At 42.6% G+C, this 23,559-nt stretch overlaps 2 protein-coding genes across 10 annotated transcripts in view; both read left to right on the top strand.

Moving 5' to 3' along the window:
• Positions 1–18,752, top strand: part of tacc2 (transforming, acidic coiled-coil containing protein 2) — a 45,086-nt gene extending 26,334 nt beyond the window's left edge. For all 6 annotated transcript variants that reach the window (XM_019870489.1, XM_019870488.1, XM_019870493.1 and 3 more), the window contains 18 exons: positions 4,746–4,846; positions 5,634–7,011; positions 7,285–7,320; positions 8,284–8,341; positions 8,422–8,614; positions 8,883–8,932; positions 9,055–9,158; positions 9,257–9,410; positions 9,769–9,906; positions 10,137–10,229; positions 13,309–13,449; positions 14,026–14,102; positions 14,605–14,648; positions 15,003–15,011; positions 17,093–17,253; positions 17,362–17,468; positions 17,792–17,912; positions 18,216–18,752. In XM_019870489.1, coding sequence (XP_019726048.1) covers positions 4,746–4,846; positions 5,634–7,011; positions 7,285–7,320; positions 8,284–8,341; positions 8,422–8,614; positions 8,883–8,932; positions 9,055–9,158; positions 9,257–9,410; positions 9,769–9,906; positions 10,137–10,229; positions 13,309–13,449; positions 14,026–14,102; positions 14,605–14,648; positions 15,003–15,011; positions 17,093–17,253; positions 17,362–17,468; positions 17,792–17,912; positions 18,216–18,281 — 3,031 coding nt within the window. In that variant the 3' untranslated portion in view covers positions 18,282–18,752. The remainder of the gene's footprint in view (positions 1–4,745; positions 4,847–5,633; positions 7,012–7,284; positions 7,321–8,283; positions 8,342–8,421; positions 8,615–8,882; positions 8,933–9,054; positions 9,159–9,256; positions 9,411–9,768; positions 9,907–10,136; positions 10,230–13,308; positions 13,450–14,025; positions 14,103–14,604; positions 14,649–15,002; positions 15,012–17,092; positions 17,254–17,361; positions 17,469–17,791; positions 17,913–18,215) is intronic.
• A 1,242-nt stretch (positions 18,753–19,994) lies between these two features.
• The window catches only part of ly6pge (lymphocyte antigen 6 family member pge), a 16,432-nt gene continuing 12,867 nt past the window's right edge, over positions 19,995–23,559 (top strand). The window contains exons 1-2 of one of the 4 annotated variants that reach the window (XR_002168321.1): positions 20,037–20,156; positions 20,275–20,395. Coding sequence is in view for 2 of the 4 variants with exons in the window: in XM_019870711.1 (XP_019726270.1) it covers positions 22,197–22,257 (61 nt within the window). In the remaining 2 variants the exon portion in view is untranslated. Of the gene's footprint in view, positions 20,396–21,345; positions 22,258–23,559 lie in introns of those variants that run through there. The other 3 variants (XR_002168320.1, XM_019870712.1, XM_019870711.1) reach the window with 3 other exon arrangements.

The following is a 23,559-nucleotide window of genomic DNA, read 5'->3' as shown; positions in this document are numbered from 1 at the left end:
TGGCTGCCAGCCAGATCAGGGCGTCTCCCAACTCTTGCCCAAATTCAGCCAGGACAGGCTCCAGGTCACATGCGACCCTTGGGAGGATAAGTGGTACAAAACGATGGATGGATGGTTCGGTGGATGTTTTTTTTTTTTTTTTTTTTTTTTTTTAAATAGAATTCTGAGTGGTTCAACTTGAGGGCTGCTGGAGCGACAGATTTGGATCTTATACGCAAGCTGGTATAGAATTACTGACACAATTGGCCAGACTCAAATCAAATCACTACTATTATGTCTGAGACTTATGTTTACTTCTGACACACTGTGGTTGTGTGGAAAAGGAGGCTGAAAGTGTTTTTTTGATGCAGCTTCTGGATGAAAAAGGAAGGATTTAGGGCGAGGAAAAGCAAAAGAATGAGGCATCATGTCTAAAGGATGCTGAAGAAGCTGTTTATGGGGGTTCTATTGTTTGATTCCCCACCGCATGGCTGTGGTAGTCGTCAAGAAAAAGGCTGCTTGTCTTTTTAAAGGTGCAGGCATCTGCTGATGCTGCTGCGGGGAGGGTGGGGGGGGTGTCAAAGCGAATAGAAGGGGGAGGAGGCAGTGTGTGCAGCATCACAGCTCAAACAGAGACACCTCGTACACACGCGCGAGACGAAGAAAGCTGGCTTTTTCTTGCATCATTTTGGATTAGTCGAGCCTTTGTACTAGAATGTTTGAGCATCATTTTCCAGATGAACTACATGGCAACAGAATCACGTCCACCAAGTGTGTGGAAGCTGAGGTTCAGGGAAGCCTTGCATAAATTGGCAAGCATTTAATTGCCCGGTGATTTGATGCGAGGATGAGGTTATTCTCTGCAGTGCAGCGTTAGGAGCTGGCACATTGCCGTCAAGGATCACAGCAAAGGGAAGAAGGAAGCAGGTGGATGTGGACAGTTGCTGACTTACGGGCGCAGGTGTGGGGGGGAAGCAGAGGTAGCTAAGAATGGGAGCCAACGAATCCATGGAGCAAGGACAGACCTTCTGTCCTACTCAAGAACACATGTGAGTCTCAAGCTTCTATGTATTGTTTTAATCACCACTTTCTGCATTTGTATTACTTTGGCTGCATGTAGCCGTAGTACAGGCAAGGGATCTTTGTTGTCATTTGGTTTTGTGATGTAAATAAAGGATCCGCGCACATGCGCAGTCACTTGCACATGTGAATCATTTATAAACAGACCGTGCAAGCCAGATGGAGGCAGTGAGTTCAAGCTGGCCGGCTCCCGTTTAGCCTGCTCCCCATTGTTGTTGCCGCGGAGCAGGAACCCGTTTTGAAATGGAGCACGGTGTGCCGGAATATTACTGGATGATAGAGTTAGAGACAGGGGAAGAGCGCTCCACTTCGTTTTATTTATAGCTCACACACTTGGGCACTGGAGAGCAAGGACTCGTGCAGTGAGATGTCATTTTAATGTAGGGATGAATGATTTATCACAGGGAGGCTTGGTTAAATCTGCGCTGAAGACTTTAATACTTATTGCTAGAATGCTTGTGTGAGTTGTCCTTTGCATCACATCCATGTATATTTATTTGACCGTGCTCATAGTTAGGGCCCTGAAGAAAGCACCCAGGAAAGCAAAATTGGAAGTGGTTTGAGATGACACAACCGATGTTCTTTAAAAAAAAAAAAAAAAAAAATCCAAAATAAAAGTTGTGTTGTGATGGATGTTGGGAATTGTGTCCCTGAATCATGCATCCATCTGATCTCATTATCGCGATGCTAATCTTTTTAACCCTCTCCTTGGTGCTCATGCAATACATTTTTTTTTAAAGTGCCATCTGTCTGCTCTCAATATGTCAGATTAGGCTATGTGGGATTACCTCATTCTTAAAGTGGGAACCCAGTTGGTTCATTGTTTTGAGAATTATTCTGGATTTGGTTGTGTTCTAGGTATAAAAAGGTTGAAAACATTCTCTGGGGTTTCTCTCAAAGCTGCAGCTGATTTGGGCTTTCGTCGTAGTCATTAATAAAACCTCTTCATGCTGCGCCCGGATCATAAAATGACACTTGTAAACAACATGACTACTGCAGTTCTTTGTAAACAGGAAGTGCAATAAACATTACGTCATCATCATCATCACTTTCCAAGGCACTTTTGCACAGGTGAATAACAAAACGATAGCTCCCTCTGCTGGTAGATTCCCGTCTAATGTATAGTACAGTACACACAAATAAGCATGTATGTAAAATATGTAGCAATATAATTTATTACTGTACAACCGTACACTGAAGAAAGAATGGTGTGTGGAATTTAATCAATTTTATTTCGTCAAGTGGTTGCACACGGTAAAAGCAGCTGGCTCAAGATACAATTTTTTAAATAGATGTCTCATCTACTTAAAAAAAATGTATCCGTAGCCAGATGATTTTATTTCGTGCATCCACTTGTAAATGAAAAGCAGGAGATTATGTATTTTGTTACCTTTATTTACTCTGTTTTATAGCCCATTTCAATTGATCAATTCAAGATAATTGAATTTATATTTATAATTGATCAATGAATTTGGCAGCAGTGACAATTTTTTTTTTCTTATCTCTGTTATCTGCTGGAATGCATGTTTATATTGTACTTCCATCCATATGCGTTTGCCATGTATCAAGTGTCACATGACAAGAGATGACTGATTGATGGGAGTGGGGGGGAATAGCTGGTTCGATAATGTAGTGCGTAAACTAGGGCATCAGTGAAAAGTGAGGAAATAATGACAGAAAGAAGAAGAAGAATGACATCAGGATCCACAGGACAGATGTGATATGGAGGGATCAGCCAGTCAGTGTGAAGAGCAGCGGCAGGTATCCATGCCTCCTCCATCCTGTTGTTATCGGCATCTCTCTTGAGGCCGATTAGATATTTGTATCAACATTGGCTGGTGCTCTGTTTATTTAGATTTGTCCCCCTGCCCTGCATCTTTTGTCCAGAGTTTCAATCGTTGCGAGGATTTATTCTAACATTAAAGACATTGTCAGATGAGTAAGAGTCATGTTAACATGCGTTGGATGAAAAAGGATTTACGTACACATGTACCACTAACTACGGATGCTCAATACATAGCTTTAAATCCAGAAAGTGTCAAAGTTAAGGCACAAAACGATTACTTTCCATCGTCTGTGTAGTGTACTAAAATAGTTATAAAATGAAGTTGAAAAATGTATTCATTCGATGGACTTTAGAGGTCCATGCTTGGTCTCTAATACATGAATGTGTGTGTCATGTGCAGCCAGACAGTTTTCCTCCACCATCATGAAACATACGGCGGCAACTCCAGTTACCATAGAAACCTCAGTTATGCAGTTGCATGGAAAAGAAGGCGCCTCAATAGAGACAAACTGAGCATTGAAATGAGGTATAATCAGCTTGTACGAACTATTTCTATTTCACTTTCTTGTCGCACGAGCTTCCGCACAATCAAAAGGATGTGGATACAAATCTCGGCCCAGGCCACTGAGTGAATCTCCCTGTGCTTGTATGGGCTTTCTCTGGGTATTCTTACTTTCTCCCACATGCCACATCGTTATTTGTCTATATCTGCCCGGCGACTGACTGGCATAGAATCCAAGGATGCACATTGCTTCTGGCCCATCGCCTGCTCAGATATCTGCTAATAAAGGGATGGATGGATGGATAATGGCAGATCTCAATAAGACGCCAGCAAGAATTCTTACTATATTCATATCGCATACATTTACTATTTCACTCGTCTACTGTACCTCACATCACAGTGTCTAGTAATGGAAAGCAAGCGTAAGCGTGTGGCACTGGCCGTACTGACGACAGCAATTTCAATCTCTTCATCTTCGTTTTTATTGTCCACGTGTCAGAGTGGCCACATCCCAAAAAGACAAAGGGTGCGTCTGTCTCCATGGTAATTTCAGCATAATATAAATGTCGTTCGTGTACATGAATTCTCAATTGAGTAAAGTGGTGGGAGAGAAAGACGTGTAGGGAGGGGGAAAGTCGATGAAGAGACGAAGGCTCGGCGAGGGAAGGGAAATTGTGCAAGCAGTCTGCAGCCTCATTCAGATGGGAAGGCGTCTTTTGCTGCTGACCGGTGGCTACGGATGATGATCAGTGGAGAAGCAATGAGGAAGGACTGAGACAGTTGATCAGAAAGGGGAGAGCTGAATGTTGAAAATCACAGTGGAAGGGATCCTGTGCAGAACAGACAGTGGGCGTCTACCTGTGAATCAGACGCTGGCTGTCGTCTTTTGGACGTTATGGCGGTGAGTGCGTGGCAGGCTCTGTCTCCACTGCAGTGGGCTCGCTGGGGCTGGGACACGCTGCTGGGAGGGGCAGCAGGCAGTCCAGACCTGGATCCAGCTTTCGGATTGTTCCGGCGTCTCTCCTGGAGCTCACGTCATGACAGCATGATAAAGGCTGGAGGGGCGCTGGTCAGACAGAGGTGAGACAGGATGGGATGCGAGAGACACATGCTACTGAATACCACAGTGATGATCATTCAGGCGTTGATTCCAATGTACTTGTTATTCATTTGAAACATTTCTGGTGCTGTTGAAAAACAAACCAATTGTATTTACATCTGTTGTTGTCTCCCACACCTGACATTTTATATATGTCCTCCGAATTGCCACCCAAAATGATTGACCTTGACCTAATACTGGGCTGGTAAAATATCAATGCCTATTAGCTCACGATCATGGTGATATCAGAATGATCCATACCAGCATTGACTTTGTTTGCAATTGTCTTTTTGTCGTAGGAGCTCTGACTCGGATGGAGCATTCGAGACTCCTGAATCGACAACACCAGTGAAGGCTCCCGCAGATCCACAGAACCAATTAATACCCACTGATGACAAAGGTCAGGAAAAAAAAAATACGATGGTAGTCAAATAAAAGGAAAAAAAGGGGCTCCTCTTGCATCACCTAGTGGAATTAAGCAGTACTTTTCGTTTTCATCTTTATCCAGACAGGTCTGGGTGGACTGATGATCTCTTATTGTGATTATTATTTTGGCAGATCTGGCTTTGTCAACAAATTTATCCAGCAGAATTGCAAGACTGATATTTTTATATTTAAAAAAAAGACTGTGACAATATCAACAAAGTACATGCCATAGATAATGTCACGTATTGCCAATTCTTTGTCTTGAAATATTGATTAGCACACAGTGATGTGAATGTGATAAAGTGCTTGTATTACTTTCAACTTACTACTCTGCGATTCCCACCTCTAAACAATACAACGTTCAATACAAAGATAATTGAAGTTCCATGATACCTTTTTAACAGATGTAGCAGACTGGATCAACAGAACTAATCAAACATTTTTGACTCAGTGATTTGCACTGCGTTGGTATGCACAAGTCAGCAGGCGCGATAATTTGTGAATTTTGGCACATAGTAACGACATATATTTAAAATAAATAAACAAATACAAACGTAGGACAAATAAAGGATATCTTATCTTATGAACCACAATTAAGTAACCTGTATTTTCTTTATCAAACCATATTCGTTTTATAGTTTAATCACTGCTCTGCATTAAAAATGAAATTCATGAGGGGCATTGCAAAAATCCACGAGCCATTGACAACCTCCTAAAAAGTAATTTCCTGTTCATAATGATCTTTTCTTCATTTTTCTCAGGAGAAGATACCTCCGTGAGAGCTCTCTCATCTGACGCGATTTCTGAGCCTCTTGCAATAGTTTTCGATGAGGACAGGCCAATTGCTGCCAGTGGCACGTACAACATCGAACATTTTGCCTCCGAGACAATAAGTCAACCACTTACTCGTTCTCTCAGCCTCCAGGGTGGAGAACTTGACACTTCGGGCTTGGATGGATCGGCAACACAAGGCTTCCGCCCTCATTCGGAATCCTTCAGCGTAGGCACAGATAGCAATCCGGGGACATTACGCAAGCCCAGGAAAGTCCGCCCTGCATCTGTAAAGAAGAAGCCTCTCCTGAGGCAGAACTCTAACCCAGAGAAGCCAAGTTCTACAATTAGCACCCCAGAGATCATTAAGCGAGCAAAGCATCAAACTGTGACTCCGGAGGGAAAAGAAAGCCGAAGTCCTGCAGAAGGTGGAAGTCCTGCAGGAACCCTCAGAAAGACGAGAACAACCCGTGTGGACACTCCACCTCCCCTACCAGAAGAAAACACTCATATAGAACCAGAGCCCAGCCTCACTGGCCCTGCCTTACACTTGTGCCGGGAGGAGAACCGTCTTCCAGCTAGTCCTCCTGTCACAGAAAACCTCTCCAACCCTCCCAGTGGCTCCTACAAATGGGATCCAGAGAACTTTGAGAGCATAGACCCATTCAAGACTGGTGGGAGTAAGATTGCCAACTCTCCTGTTCTTGGCCGGAAAGGTCTTGCATGCGCCCCCATTGTTTCCCCGCCAGAGAGTCCCCCTATCCCTGCTGTCAGTCAGCTTCCTCATCCAGCTTCTGCAGAGGCACCAGTTACCAAGCCAGAAGAGCAACCTCTTCTACCGAAGCGGGAGTCTGTGAGGCTGGAGTTTGATTACTCAGAAGAGAATAGTGAGGCATCACACGGAGCGTCTCCCCCACTAAAGAAACCGGGCAAAAAACCTGGTGCCAAGATGCCCCTGAGGAAACCAAAGTCTGGGTTAAAGAAGGCCCACCCGGGACAGACCGAGCAGCTGGACAATAACCTTCCAGCAGAACACAATGGGAACGAAGAGGAAAAGCCCATTTCCAGAGGTTCTTATGACTTTGAGTCAAATAAATGGGACGATCCAAATTTCAATCCATTTTTGACCAAGACAGCCGTAGCCAACTCTCCGAAAGCATCTGGGCCTAACTACAGTTTTGATTTTGACGACTCCATAGTCGACCCTTTTAAGTCCTCCAACAAGATGGCAACCTCACCCCCGAAGGCCTCGGCCTCCTTCGAGATGTCATCAAATGATGACATGGAAAATGATAACGACAATATCGGGGAGCTGGAAGATCAAAATCAGAACAAACCGGCCAAAAAGAAGAAAACTCCTATCAAATCGTAAGTTGGTTGTATTCACGCTGAGTGGTTATTGCACTCAGGTTAACATTATTGTTGGTCTTTTGGTTGTTCGGATCTGCTTGTCTTATGCATGGCCCATTTTTCTGGAATGCCTTTTGTCCATCTCTCTGTCACCTGGACCAGTGGATATGAAAAGTCCACACGAAAAGATTTTGAAATGATTTGTCTTGGTTCTCCTAAAAAACTTGGCATTCCAACCAAGTTGTGTAGACTTTTGATACCCACTCAAAGCACTGTATTCTCATGTCACAGGAGGTCCAGAGGTGTGCCCACACTCTGTTGTTTGTTGTAAGTACGGTGACAACACAACTATCCATCTTAATTCATTCCCAGTTCCGTGTGGATCCCCATAAACCAGCATGTCAGCTCTTCTTTTTTTGGGGGGGTTATCAGTCAGCCTTTAACTTCAACATCTCAACAGCCCACGACTCAGTCAACACACCCACCAACAACCCATTTTCTTGTCATTAATAATCGACAGAAGCTACAGGACATTCAAATCGTCTATGTTTTATATCTAACCAGGGTGAGATTCATTAAAGTTTACTAATGTAACCCTTCAACAAGCAGCGAAACTGTTTCGGAATGTTTACGTCTTAACGTCGGTTTGTGTGTTGCCGTTTTCAAAAAGCAACGCACGCCACTGAAGGAGACTATTACTTGAATGTCATTTAACAATCTATGACAAGTTTTACACCGGAGAGTGCTTCATGATGACTGGCAGTGAAAAGCCTTTTTGCAACAAATTAGTCAATCGGTATTTTCAGCCATACTTTTACATACTCATTCTTCAATTATGTCATGGGGTTGAATAGTTAATATTTTTTCCTATTATTCCCTGGAACTGTAGAGAACATTACGTAGTGTTGAAATGTTACACATTTATTATTTTTTTTTACACTTAATTCTCTCTTTTTTTGCATCAATCAGCTTTATCACAATTGTCATTAAATGTAATCAATGTCCTCTTAACCAACCTGCTACCTGCTACATTAACAAGTACTTTGGCTCGATCAATTTTTTTTCGTTTTTTTTTGGGGGGGGGGGCAATGTGTTAAGTAATCAAGTGTACTGTCACTGTAAAGCAATCTTACCGTGTTAAATTGCAGTCCAATATAGAATTTTTTTTAAAAACGGTTAAATCTTGTGACTATGCAAACATCAGAGAGTCTTGTTTTGCAGAGGTTAGGGATCGTAAAGAGTTTGGAGCTGATTGTGTGACTCTCGATTAATGGCGGTCTGTTTCCACAGCAACACTTTTAGAGTAAAGCGGTCACCAAAGAAATCACAGTTGTCCGACAATGCACAGGTAACGTTCATATATAAATCTTGCATATCACTTACTGTGCTCTATGAGTTCCGTCTAACTTTGTCTGTTTCTACTGGCAGGATGCAGATGACCCCGCCCCCCTTCCTCCACAGGACGGCCACGCCACGGACGAGGAGAAGCTGGCCTCCTCCACCAATCACAAGTGGGCAGGCTTGCACGACGTCGATGCAGACTTGAACTCTGACCAGCAGGACTTTCCTCACCCATCGGATCTGACATCCTTTGTCAATGAGAGTGGTCTTCAGTCTTCAGGTGAGACGTGCTGTCCAGTAGTTGCATGGCTCTCATGAGTTCATCTTTAGACTTGAACACACACATCATAACATTCAACAGATTCTTTTTCAACATATTGGATGGACAGTTTGTTTTTTTTCCTTTTTGAGTTTAGCTGTGTCATGCATACAAGCCCTTTGTCCCAGTTCCTTACTACTCTACCTAGTTGCTCGAGCTCAGTCCATCTGTAGTCTGTTGGAGGTGTCAGCCATTGAAACGCTTCATCCGCTTCTGTTTTGCCTTTCAGTGCAAGACTATGAAATAGAGTACATAGAGAAAATTGGCTCTTCCTCATCTGTGAGTATTTGATCGACATTCCTCATGCCATCATGTGTATCAGCATATGCTCCACGGCTCAGTGGTAACTCGACGAAATCAAAAATATGTTATCAACTCACTTACTTTCACATTTCTGGTAGCCACCGTCTGTGAAGAAGCCATCACTATACCTAAAGTTGGATTCGCTATCAAACACCGCAACCAAGGATACACATGGATCGGAGCCCAACTCCCCATGCACAGGGTACAACTGCAATAGTGAAGTTGACATTTGAAATAGTGCATTTGCTTGTGGATGAAACTTCTACAAATTTGGATTGAATGCTTTCTGTTTCTGTGCAGGAGTTTTGAGGAAATGGAGGCTCAGATAACAGCCAGCATGAAGACTCCCGTCCTAAATTCCCGGCCAGGTCCCGAAGGCTGCGCTGGAGAAAAGGGCAGGAAAAGAGAAAGCGAAGTGCTCAGTCGAACACAAAGCACAGAGAGGGATGAGCAGGTGTGTTTAAAAAAAAAAAGTCTTTGTCCTGATGAATGTTTTAAACCATTTTACCGTGTAGCTTTTTGTGCATTTCTTAAAAAAGCATCACTGTCATGTCACCGTCATTTAATTGAATTTCCAATATGTATACCATGTCCGTTATTACGACGAGTGGATACACAGTAACACTATTCTTAGTACTCAGTGTGATCCCTAGTCGCCAGGCTGACAGCAATCAGGATTTGGAAAACTCCACTCAATAATCCAATGAGTTCCCAGTTCTACCACTTAGTCGCTGAGCGCTTGCTTTGCCATGCTGACCTCAAACCCCCCCGCCTTCCTCCGCCCTGTGCCCCCCCCCGGTCACCCACTATAGCTCAATAGCCAAGAGGTCCCTTCTTCAGCCCTGACCATGTCCCTGTTAGAAAGACTGTCTGAGTGTGACCATCCAGTGCAGTACCTGGAGCCCGACCTCGCTGAGACCAACCCTAATGCATTCGCCCAAAAACTCCAGGTGTGTTAACAACCTGATAACTTTCCTGCTCTTCTCTCTTTTTTTTTTGTGCAAACATCCCACCTTTGCCTTTTCATTCCCTCCATGTTGTGAGAAATGTTGAGTGAAGTGACATCAGACCGAGTGGGGAGTGTGGTCAACTCAAGTGTTGTATATGCTTTTCCTTGACTCTCTCATCCTTGGGCCGCACCCCCAACATTCGACGATAACCCCCAATTTGTGCGGCCCAGGAGGAGCTGGTGCTTGCTGCCCTGCGGATAGAGGCTCTGCAAGTAGCCAAAAACATCTCTCAGTGCCCCTCCCTCTCCACTGTAACCCCCCAGGTACTGCGTTGATTCGTCCTGCACCTGATTTAAGTGTGTGCCTGTGTGCGCTTTGCCCAGGATGCATTTTGATGAATGTATAAGACCTGGACTTTAGAAATGGTGCATGAGTCCCCCTCCCCTTAAACACACCGTTCTGAGTGAACTCATGGCCTTATAAACCCGTCGGCTGCACCACTGCATTGTCAGCCCCTCCGAGTATCAAGCTCCCCTCATCCCAAATTTGACATGCCTAAAAACTTGCAGCAAGCACTCTCGGGCTGACCCCCAAGGAAGAGAGTGTTGCATCATTTTAGATCCCTGCCTTTATTTTGCATGTTGCCCGCTCACAAGAGGCTTGAATGTGACTGGTAAAGAAGCAGCGACGGCATTTAGTGCACATCATGGAGCTCATTTGTTGGGTTGATCATCTTCCAAAAAAATGGTTACATTCAGTGTCTTTAGTGTTACTGAAGCAACTAACAAACATCTATTACAGGGTAGTGTCTGTAGTTTTCTCTCTTTTTTTTTTTTAAAATCCCCAATTTCGGATTTTATTTTGCGTCAAAAAGATTTAGCGGCTTTTCCTCTGAGGTGTTCTGCACTGTGCAAGAGCACTTCAATTTTACAGATGCCACATGCTGTGTACAGTGCATCTCTCCCCAGTTGTTTCTCATGTATATCTCAAGCATTTGTCCCACACATTTCGCAGTCCCGCCTTAAGAAACCCAGCACACGACGGTGGAACATCAACGGTTCACCCTTACTGAAAGTAAGAGGAACACTTCCTGTATATGCCCTGCCCTTGTAACACGTGTCCTGCTCAGTCCTTAGATATTTTGACAGTAGTGCTTTTCAGTCAATTAGCTTTTGTATCTCAGTACACTGGATGCGATACAAACGGATGCAATTATAGAGCAGTGATTCTCAACCAAGCTATGGAAAGTTAGTGTGTTGCGACCAGGCCTGAGATCATCAGCTGTGCCTCGGGAAACTATCCAATGTCCCCTCATTGGTGTGAATATTATTATTTATGTCATCCATCTATCCATTTTCAACACCACTTATCGTGAACAGGGTCGCGGGGAGTCACTGGGGCCTGTCCCAGCTGACTTCGGGAAAAAGTCAGACTACACCCTGAACTGGTCGTCAGGCACTCGCATGGCATATATAGAGACCAACAACTATCCACACTCTCATCCACACCATCACTGAGTGGGAACCGATCCCACTCTGCCCATACACAAGTCAAGCGAGTGTACCACTACACCATCAGCGACTCTATTATTTATTCCATACAAATGATATATTTTTGTTCATTTATCTATGACAGAACAATTGAATACCCTTCCACTAGATGGCATAACGGTCCTGTAAGCATTCATAACAATACAGTGATAGGTTTATACGAAACAAAACAGGCCTAGAATTCACCCAGGATAAGTAAACTTTTGTGATATATTTGTTGGGCCGGTGTGTTGTGAGATTTTTCGAATATGAAATCCACGCCTTGGATGAATAAACGTTGGGAAACGCTAATATAGATGGTGTCTCTAATAAAAAACACTTCATTGGAACCACAATTTTAACCTACAATTTCAGATTTTTTTTTTTTTTACTCTACGTGCAATTTATAATGCATTTGCTATGTATGGCTTTTTCAATGCTGAAATTAATCAAGCAATTTAAACATTTATATATAGATATAAAAAAAAACAAAGAAATTGAAAAATCCTCAACTCATGTAAAAATCACTTCAACAGACATACAAAACAGGCAAAAGGATGTGTGCGCAATTTAGAACCGAATATAAAGGTCATCAACACATTTCACCGACAGATTCGGTTACTTGTGATTGTTGGAACCACCACAAAATAGTCAAGACAACTGTCCAAATACCAAAAGACTGTACTGTATACCCCCTACTAGCTCATTTAGACCCATTTAGTGGAGACCACCCTAATGTACACAACCAGCGGTCTCATCTTAACTGATGTACACTCCTCGTGAGAATGTGTGTTTTAGGTTCTTTAGTCTCACTCGTAATGTCTCCTGAAGAGAACAAGCGATCTAGCTGTTGTGCTCCTTCATGTAGTTTTTGTCCTCCTCCGTTTTCATCTCATCCCTCTAATGTTGTGTTTCACTTTATCCCTGTAAGTCGTGCTGCTGTGGAATGTGTGTGGTTTTTTTGTAGCTTTTGCCAAATGCCAAGACAGGACAAGCTGGAAATGAGGAGGTGATTTCCAGTAATATTATATGTTGGCTATGTATGGAGGTGCTTTTTCTGTCATGTGAGAATTGCAAACACTGTCAAACCTTAATGGGTTTGGACTATGGAATAAAATTGTCTTTGAAGGCAATACAGTTGACAGTCACCCTACCACCTTACCACATTTGGAACGAAACCAAGAGTTGAGAATCTCCTGATTGCTCCAAGATTTTATTCTCTCCTCTGACGTGTTACAGTAGTTTCAGTGTCATTGCAGCTCCGTGTGGTCTCACCCTAATCCATCTCACTGAATAAATCCCCTCAGAATGTATTCGTTTTAGCGAACTACAAAGGGCCACCAGCCTCTTCCAATTAAACATCTTGTAATGTTTGGGTCTGGCCTCATGCTGTGTTATTGGAAAAGAAGTCAGCAATCAGCCAGGTCTTGATTGCGGTAAGAGAAGTGATTGAACGTAATGTGCTTTACCATGAAACTAACATGTTTGTCATGCTGTGCGGTCTGCTCTCCTGCCCCTCCCCTCTTCTATTTGATGCCGTTTTATGCCCGTACCCCCTCCTCCCGTGCCTGTGCCAATCGCAAACAAGCTTTGCTCTCTAACAAGCCAATCATTTGGCTATGAAGACTGTTCCATCAACTCATTCTGCAGCTGACCAAGTCTTCGGGAACATCGCAAGCCTGCCTCATTTACATATTGATTTTGCTGTGTGGTACCTTTTGATGCGATTGGATGCTGCCTTGTAGTTGAGGTTCAGGTATCTTGCTGAGAACGTTCAGTCCAGCCACATGTGGCGGTGGGTTTTGTCTTGACTGGGATTTAACTGGCTGTGTTTCCTTTCCTTTCGCTCCTCTCCTTTGGATCGTGGGAGCAGCACAGAGATGTGTCGTCACCATCGGAGAGTTCCGTATCCAAGAACATGCTGTACGCCCGCACCGCCAACAACTACATCGATGGAGAGAGTCCACATCTTCCCAAAGATCTGGACCACTCGCTGGGAATCGCAAAAGAGGAGGTGCCCCAAAATCTCTTTTTTTTTTTCTTTTTTTTTTTAACACTGTCAGCTACTCAGACACTCTGCGGTACAAATGACTTTCAATACAATAGCAGTCGAATTGATGATGCTACTGCTGGTTTTGTCAATGCTGTCCTAGACATCACTTTACAAAATGTTTAATATTGTGTGTTTTTGCCTGGTCGCTACTTTTCCTATTTAGGGGAATCCAAACGACAGACCTGCAACCATAACATGAAGAAAAAATAAGAAATTAGCCTTTTACTTATGGAACTTACACGACTCGACTTGTTTGACTTTTTTCAAAGTTTTATGTATTATATACACATAGCGCTAGCTAGATAGTGTGACATAATGTTTTTTTTTTTTTTAAACTATTGCTTCCTCAAGATATTAGGATCAGCTCTCCGGATGATGCATTTTTACACCACCATAACTGACAACTACAACACTACACAGCAGGTTAATGAAATCATCGTCATCTTGAAGAATGGTCCAGCTTTTGTATTTGATTGTGTTGAAGTTGTCTCACACTGTTGTTTCACACTCAATTCAACGAGATACTTGCTGCTTTAGATTGTAACAAAAGAGAGGGAGGCGCTGGAGTGGCAGAGGAAATACGAAGACAGCCGTCAGGAGGTGCAGGAGATGAGGTACATATCATGCTTTGCTTTGAATCGTCACTCATAAAATGCTGTCAGATCGGATGCACTCATACCATTTGTCTAAAATGTGTACAGTATAGCTTATACATTTTATCATGCTCTTATTCAACTAATATGCCAACAATTGACCACCTGTACATGTGCTCAGCAAATGTCTTTTCATGTACTTAAAAGGATGCAGGGATAGAAATGTTGATGGTGGTCAGAAGGTCCAGCTGGTCCACTCAAGCATTGACTACTTAGCTTACTTAATTTAGATGAGTGAGATCAAGAAGAAGAGGGAGAAGGGTTGGGGGGGGGGGGGGCTGAGATTATTATTCCGCTTGCATTTGTTCATGTGTCCCCCCCTCCCCTGTTTTTTTTTTAAGATTGTATTTTATTTTGGGCTATGTAAATAATGCTGACTTCAAATTTCAGTGGTTTTGCTTTATTTTGTTTGAAAATATATAAAGTACTACAGAGTCACATCTTTCCACATTCTTATCTACAGGAGGATTGTTTCTGAGTATGAGAAGACGATTGCACAGATGATCGGTGAGTTAGTTTGTGATTGAATACAATCACGTCACTTTTAAGCGACTTTGTGCACATTCAAATTGCTTTGAGTCACAATTCCTGACGCCACCTTTTAGCGCACTGCAAATTGGAGTCTACGCACATTATGCTAATCCATTGCCACAGATTCTTAAGGTGCTTCAGCTCAAAGCCAGCTTGGCTGCTTGCTCTTGGCCTTTTGTTTTTTTTCCACGGGACTTTTGAAACCTGAAAGTCACACTCTGCTAATGCTCAGCTCTCACGTGCCTCGGGCTCCCAGCTTGACTTAACACAGTCCCTTTTGTTTCTGTTCTGCTCCTATGTGTGCCCCTTACTATTTGATAATCCCGACAGGCATGCCAGGTGAGTACTGCAGCCTCGTGCTTCGACTTTTGTGCTCGCTCACATCTTCCCCATTCGTATGTCACAGAAGGAGCCAGCGCAACTCACAGCCTGCCCCATGTCCACGTTCATGTGCTTGTCCATGTTCATATCATTTCATTCTCATTTGTGTATAAGTCTTGGCATTTTCTTTCCGTTTGGCTTCGCGCCAGCATTGATGTGGTCAAGATGTTTCTGGTGTGCGTGCCACTGCCTTTGTTTGACAAAGGGTGTACTTTGGCAACGTACGTGGTTGCAAAACTATCAAGGTTTTGTCGGTTGCTGTCGCTGTGGCAGCAAGAAAGGCGGGAGGAGTGGAGATTTTAGAAAAGATCTGATCTGAAACTGAACTCTATCTCAGAAAAAAAAAGAAAACCTTACAAGTCTCAGAGTGCACTCGCATCAAGAAATATGTAGCATGCTTGGACAGTTTCTTAGCCCAAACATTTTTAAGCATTACAGTACTGTATTATAAATGGTATACCCGCAAAACTGTGATAGGCAGAACATAACTAATGGGAATGCCCAGTTAAAAATAAAAATAATAAATCAATAAATAAATATAATCAAGATCCCTATATTTCAAATTAAATGTTTTTAAATCTGATTGGATTCAAATGAGGCCATAAAAGGTTCCTTTGCCCTATGAAGGGTGACTTTGACACAAAAGTAACCCAACTCTCTGTCTCTATCTGTGATGATCCCTTTTTTCCATCTACTCTTTGTTTTGTGGTTCACAAAATCTACATTGCAAACGATCTGTCTAAATATTTTTCCAAATGTATGTCGGTTTACATTTTTTAACAGTTAGTTGTACCCAATTCAAGTCTCTTCACCAGATACACTGTTATGTATGTGTGCGTGGTAGAAGATGACCAGAAAGAGAAGTCTCTGTCCCACGCCACCTTTTAGCGCACTGCAAATTGGAGTCTACGCACATGATGCTAATCCATTGCCACAGATTCTTAAGGTGCTTCAGCTCAAAGCCAGCTTGGCTGCTTGCTCTTGGCCTTTTGTTTTTTTTCCACGGGACTTTTGAAACCTGAAAGTCACACTCTGCTAATGCTCAGCTCTCACGTGCCTCGGGCTCCCAGCTTGACTTAACACAGTCCCTTTTGTTTCTGTTCTGCTCCTATGTGTGCCCCTTACTATTTGATAATCCCGACAGGCATGCCAGGTGAGTACTGCAGCCTCGTGCTTCGACTTTTGTGCTCGCTCACATCTTCCCCATTCGTATGTCACAGAAGGAGCCAGCGCAACTCACAGCCTGCCCCATGTCCACGTTCATGTGCTTGTCCATGTTCATATCATTTCATTCTCATTTGTGTATAAGTCTTGGCATTTTCTTTCCGTTTGGCTTCGCGCCAGCGTTGATGTGGTCAAGATGTTTCTGGTGTGCGTGCCACTGCCTTTGTTTGACAAAGGGTGTACTTTGGCAACGTACGTGGTTGCAAAACTATCAAGGTTTTGTCGGTTGCTGTCGCTGTGGCAGCAAGAAAGGCGGGAGGAGTGGAGATTTTAGAAAAGATCTGATCTGAAACTGAACTCTATCTCAGAAAAAAAAAGAAAACCTTACAAGTCTCAGAGTGCACTCGCATCAAGAAATATGTAGCATGCTTGGACAGTTTCTTAGCCCAAGTATTTTTAAGCATTACAGTACTGTATTATAAATGGTACACCCGCAAAACTGTGATAGGCAGAACATAACTAATGGGAATGCCCAGTCAAAAATAAAAATAATAAATCAATAAATAAATATAATCAAAATCCCTATATTTCTAATTAAATGTTTTTAAATCTGATTGGATTCAAAAGAGGCCATAAAAGGTTCATTTGCCCTATAAAGGGTGACTTTGACACAAAAGTAACCCAACTCTCTGTCTCTATCTGTGATGATCCCTTTTTTCCATCTACTCTTTGTTTTGTGGTTCACAAAATCTACATTGCAAACGATCTGTCTAAATATTTTTCCAAATGTATGGCGGTTTACATTTTCCAACAGGTAGTTGTACCCAATTCAAGTCTTTTCACCAGATACACTGTTATGTATGTGTGCGTGGTAGAAGATGACCAGAAAGAGAAGTCTCTGTCCCACCACACCATTCAACAGCTGATCATCGAAAAAGACCAGGCCTTAGCCGACCTCAACTCCGTAGAAAAATCTCTGGCTGACCTCTTCCGACGATATGAGAAGATGAAAGATGTGCTCGAGGGTTTCCGCAAGGTAACTTTTTTTCACGGGGACTAAAATACCATGACGGACCTTGTCAGTGACTAAATAGCTTGAAAACCAAGATGAATTTAAGGAATTGATCTGTGTCACGTTGTGTAGAATGAAGACGTGTTGAAGAAGTGCGCTCAAGAGTATCTGTCCAGAGTCCGCAAAGAGGAACAGCGGTACCAAGCTCTGAAGATTCATGCAGAGGAAAAGCTAGACAGGTAAAGCATGTTTGGAAATTTGAATTGAGGGCAACAGCAACATGCCGGACTTGTTGGTGTCACTAGCGAGACCCGCAGCCAAAGTGCAACAAAAGCAGCCAAAATTTGAAGACCCGAACCTCCGGTCACTGGGCAACCCGCTTCACCATTTGAGCCACAGCCACCCAGCAATAAATGCTTTTGTTGCCCCGCTGGTCGCTGGTGACACCAGCAAGTAAACTTGTTTTTGCATCGACACACAATGATATATTTCCTGAACTGTTTCCAAACCCGGGACTTGGACTTCCGTCGGACATTTACAAAGGTGCCTTATGTGTTTCTAGGGCCAATGCAGAAATAGCTCAAGTGAGGGCCAAGTCCAAGCAGGAGCAGGCTGCCCACCAAGCCAGTCTGAGGAAGGAGCAGATGAAAGTGGACTCTCTGGAGCGCACGTTGGAGCAAAAGGTCAGTTGGATCACAGCACTTCATCTGACCAGGCAGGAATCAGATTTGGTTACTTCATTGGGTGAAAGTGAAGTCAAATGTAATGGTGCATGATGGCCGATGTTGTTCAAGGGTGACATTTCAAATATTCTTTTATTTCAATTAGTACCCTGATGCCTGCAAATAACTAAATGTATTTTTAAAAAATGCAGAGGATTTAGGATACATCTCAAAATCTAGGGGTTGAAAACATCAGATTATACAAATATTTGAGGGTTGTATTGTATTCTAACTTGCGAATGTCTCTGTCAAACTGTTTTCCAGAACAAAGAGATTGAGGAGCTCACGAAGATTTGCGATGAGCTAATAGCCAAGATGGGCAAGTGCTAGCACTCACACGTCGTTCTAGATCAGTCAAACACATCAAGCCTCGTTCACATATGAACGGACTAGTTGTGTTGGAGGGGAAAAAAAATACTTGGATAGACTCTTCAAGCCACACTGGTCCTACACTAAATTTTCTACTGACATCGTGTATACAGGATGCGCACAGATGGCTTACTTTTCATCACGCTGTATATTTTTGATGTGTCACTGCATTGTACTGTATCAGGGGTCTTAGTTTGACGTTTTAGAAACTGCACCATATCATTAATTTCTATAGCAGTGTGTGTATGTGTTTTATGTATGCCCCGTGTGTGTGTGTGTGTGTGTGTGTGTGTGTGTGTACGCGCATGTGCGAGCGAGCATACGTTAATGAGGATTGCTTGTGGGTTTTATCTTTATGATGTTGCCATGACAGCCACTGAGGGAGAAGACTGTTTACCCACTCCTCTGAATGGCTCCTCCTAAAAAAAAAGACAAAAAAGGAGCAACAGCCCATTTTATAGTGTGATTCAGTGCTAAGAGAATAAAAATAATCACTGTAGCTTATTGCATGCGAGAAAAGAAATCTTGTCCGTTTTGTATAAAATGTAGAAAATGTTAATTATGGAAGAGACATTTTTATGTGCTCCCTGTGTAAAACACGGATGAGTATTGATTTGTCTGAATTTTTATTTTCATGGGAACAGTAGCCCATTGTGCTTCCCTCGTGTGACCTTGTACTTTGTAGATATTTGTCATAATCGTCATAGCTGTCTTGATGAGACCATGGGACTTTATTTTTCTTAGTTTATTTTGATATAAACCAAACTAATTGTGACTGTATTCAGATGTGCCCCAGTTCTGCTTGGGTTGTTGTGTCACACTGATGAGTAACATGTCTGCACAGCTGCTGTACAGCGTCTGCTTACAAAGTGCAATAAAAGATGGCAATATAAGCTTGTGGTTATTTTCTTGTGCTACACAAATCATACGTGAGCTACCTATCCAAGTAGGAATTATTTAATATTTCTAAAATCATCCAGCAACCTGGGCCCTCTCCTCTGCACTCTGCTCTTTACCTCACTCCACAGATTTTTAAAGGGGTTGAGGTCTGAGGCCTGAGATTACCACATGAGGAGCTCTATTCTGTCTGGTGAACCATTTCTACAAATTTCAGGAAAACAGTCTGCTTCTGCAATAAAAATGTAACTTATTTTAAGGATTGGAACACATCTTAACCAGGAGTACCGATAATTATGGAGGGCACTGTGTCTCAATAAATAATTGGTCAATTGATTTTTCTGCAGCAAGCATAATAAAAAAAATGTTTAGTAAAAATAATTAAAAAAATACTTTGTTTAATTAAATAATTGGTTAATTATAATAAGTGGTTCAGAAGATTTATGAATGACTGCAAATAGAAAAAATGCAATATTATTAAATGATGGCTTAATTCTAACTAAAATAAAAAGGAGTAATATTTAATTTTTAAAGTAAACTTTTTTCATACATCTTTTACTTTTTATTTTTCCACATCCATGAATGACCTTGCTCACTTGACAGTTTAATTTTTTTGTGCGTTAGTCTTACTTACATTTTATCTTGCCCCCAAAAAAATACGAGTTGCGAATGTACATTTCATTGTCCAATTGCAATAAAATCGATTCTGATCGTGAACCTGAAAGATACACAGCACAGTACCAGAGGTAAAGGAGAGGATGTTGCAATGACCGCTAGGTGGCGCTGCAGTTACAAACGCAGAACACTTGAGTTCCGGTTCCGGTTCATTTCCGTTCCGTTTAATTCTGGTCGCAAGTGTTTTGATTCCATTTTGAACCGATATGGATCGAACCCCGACCAGATCTCACTGGAACGAAAAGTTTCCTTCCCCGCCTTCAGGTTGGGCTCGCACACCCTACAGAGGCGCTGGACACCACGGTGGTGTTTCTGCTCGGGGCTACCACACTTACTCACCCAATTCCCCGACGTATTCGCCTGGTTTTAACCGTGGACATAGGGGAGGTTCGCCAGGAAGGTATGGTGCTGGAGGACGAGGCTACACAGGGTCTCCGGCTATTTTCGGCAGCGGTGGCCGCAATTTTGGAGAGAAGCAACGAAGGGGAAACAGTTTCGGGAATGTGCCGGTGAGATACAAAACTGCTACATGGCGCCTGGTGTCCGTCGTTCACCAAGGATTCCGACGGAATCAAATCACAACATACACGATGCTTAGAAACAAAACTATTATTTTCCCCTGTCTAAGCAATAAAAACACAGTGAATTATCTTTAAAATTGTAGGAGACGATCGACCTTATTCCTGGGGAGTCGGCTGTAGAAACGAGAAGTGAAGCCACCGGCGGCCATCTTACGTTGCTACTTGCACAGCACCCCAACTTAAATAAATTGGTTTCGCCGCAGTATTTTCATATTATTTCCAGTCTCTACGGCGAAAATATCCTCGTGTGTATTTGTACCAATAAGCCCGAGAGACGCACTACATGCACATTTCTTTGCTACGAATGCGAATTTAAATTTTCTCATAAAAGCTATATCTCCGGGTGCTACTCAAAAGATTCGTTTGTATCATGTTGTCAGAAGCACGAACGGTGAATTGAAAACAAAGCCCATTCAGAAAATTCAGTGAAATGTAAACCGAAACCCTGTAAGTCACAATACAGAGATAAAATAATGTGAATTTTCAATTGGGCGCTTTCATACTCTTTGCAACTCTACACTCTTAATGTTGACATGTTGTGTCCAATAAAAACATGAAAACATTTTTTTTTGTTTTTTTGTTATGAGTTTAAATGGACTGTTGGTGTTTTCCTCCATCCTAATTAAAAGTCAATTTTATGACCATTGAATGCAGAAATCAAGCATAAATGTGTGTGATTAAAGTGCCTACTTCCTTTGTTCCTTCCAGCGTGAGTCTTCTGGCTCGATCGAGAGGTACTTTAGTCCATCCATGTTGGAGGATCCTTGGGCAGCACTGCAGCCAAAGCACACCGAAACACCACCAATCCATAAACAGGATCACTATCACACAACAGAAAGTAGCAGGGAGGTCCCAGATTAATGAATGAGAATCATGCAGTGTGACTGCATGTGTCTACATTTCTTATAGGGTTAGGTGCAAGTTTTATGCACTGTTTTGAAATTCTGCGTGCTATTTGGGGTTAAAAAAGTGCCATATTTGGAATTTTTTCTTGTTCTTGATCAGTGTGAGAAGCGATTAGTTTGATGTGTTTGTTTGTACTGTACGTAAAGTACAGATAAGGCACAGATTTTGGACATTATTATTTTTGTCAAATGGTGCATCTTTTCCTAACACCCCCCGCCCCCCAAAAAAAAAAAACAGGCTAGTTGGATCTTTGTACACTTATGTGTTGGAATTGCACATAATAACTAAGATTATACATTTTATTTTTGGACTTGAAAAACATGTATTTTTAATGGACGAATTATCATTAAATTGATGAAAACCAAACATTGTTCTGTGCATGTATATAGTTGATTTAATAATTTTATTTCCGGTATCGGGTGTCTGTTTGTCAACAAATCTAATGAGACAACAAAGTACAAGGTCTTGGAAACTTAATGAGTTTAGAGATGCACTCTTTAGTGGTCAGCCACAGTTCAGAGAGGGATGAAGTAGGAAGCACTAACACCGGGGATGGGTGTGGCTAGAGGAAAGCTATGGGAACTCCTGGATGGAACTCCACTACTGCACATTGTGTCCGTTTGAGGAGATACAGTAACTAGGAAAGTCAGAACAGAGGGGGCCATATTGAGGGCCTGCTAATCTTGTCTGCATAATATTATCTTGTCTGACAGATCAGATTAAGTTTCGTAAAACTGTCGGGGGTAGATTCTTTGGTGGGGGTGGGAACAACCTGCTTTTCGTTTTAAGATTACAAGGACGTTGACGGGGCACCACCATGAGAGCTTTGTTGTCCTGTTTGTTGGTCCTGCTTTGCGTGGTCTTGCTCACATCAAACGGTAGGTTTTCTTTCAGTCTTTTTCTTTCCACCCTTGAGATTGTTGTTGTACCTCCTTGTTGATTTAGTTATGTAATTTCATTATACTCTTGTTGCCATCCGGCGATGAGTCTGATTTTGTTTTCTTTAATCTTCCAGAATGCATGAATGAGTCCAAGATACACTGCGTATATAATTAAAATTTGAGACATAAGGAGTTAATAATAATGAACTATACCGAATGCTGCAAGACTATAAATAATAAAAGCACAGTCAGATTTGCTATTTTTGTCTCTGTTTGGTTCTTGTTTAGCACCTGGCATGCAAAAAGCACAGTCAGATTTGCTATTTTTGCCTCTGTTTAGTTCTTGTTTAGGACCTGGCATGCAATCCCAGCATCTAATCCCTTAATAGGACTGCAAGCTAATGCTTTTATCGTGTGTAGAGATCTTGTCAGCAATGGGGCATGAATATGCCAAGTATAAAACCCGCACTACACTATTTGTGACTCATCTTCACACATCAACAGTTCCAGGGCCGAGATACTCTGAGCCGGGGCCAATCCAGTGTGGCGCCCTAAGTGAGATTTCATATGCAGGAGGGAGCCAGGCAGAGTTAAGGGGGCACCGCCATTGTTTCTATGTTGCCGCCCTCCGTCCATGATTTACAAACGGGAATCAACGAAATACAGTCGAATTATTTTTACCATTGCCTTTACTTTATAAAATAACATTTCACCCAATTTAGAATGCAAAATAACATTGAAATATACAAATAGGAATATACAGTGTCTTATGTAAATTAGGATTGGGTACCATGTAGAAGAGCCCAGTCAGCAAAATTGGTCTGGCCCGGCTCTGGCGCGGACACGGCACGACACTCGGCCCACATACCGCAATGAATGACGGTCCTGCAGTGGCCCGGGTCTGGCATCCATGATCCGGGCCGCATTCGGCCCGGATCTGAAGACACACAGGTTTTCCAGCTACGTCCATGATGAACATGTTCTTCGACTCTCACCTTGTTTGAAACCCCCGGTTCTCAGTGTCCACCTTCCGTTTTGCCATTTTTGATGGGTATCTGAAAGCTAATGACACTGTTGTGGGAATGACTGCTAGACGAATAAATATTTAAATAAAGCGGCCGACTGCTTGGCGCGTCACCGTTGCATTGTGGGAAATGTAGTTTTGGTGCGTGTAAAAGATCTGCGGGCTCTCGGCTTGCTGCGGTCCGCGGGCCGGTTCTAATAATAAATCAATATCATCCCAGGGGCCACTGAAAACATTCTCGCGGGCCGGATTTGGCCCGCGGGCCGGCACTTTGG

Source organism: Hippocampus comes, unplaced genomic scaffold (assembly GCF_001891065.2).
Source record: "Hippocampus comes isolate QL1 unplaced genomic scaffold, H_comes_QL1_v1.1 scaffold76, whole genome shotgun sequence".
NCBI lineage: Eukaryota > Metazoa > Chordata > Actinopteri > Syngnathiformes > Syngnathidae > Hippocampus > Hippocampus comes.
This window is presented reverse-complemented; position numbering and strand designations above follow the sequence as displayed.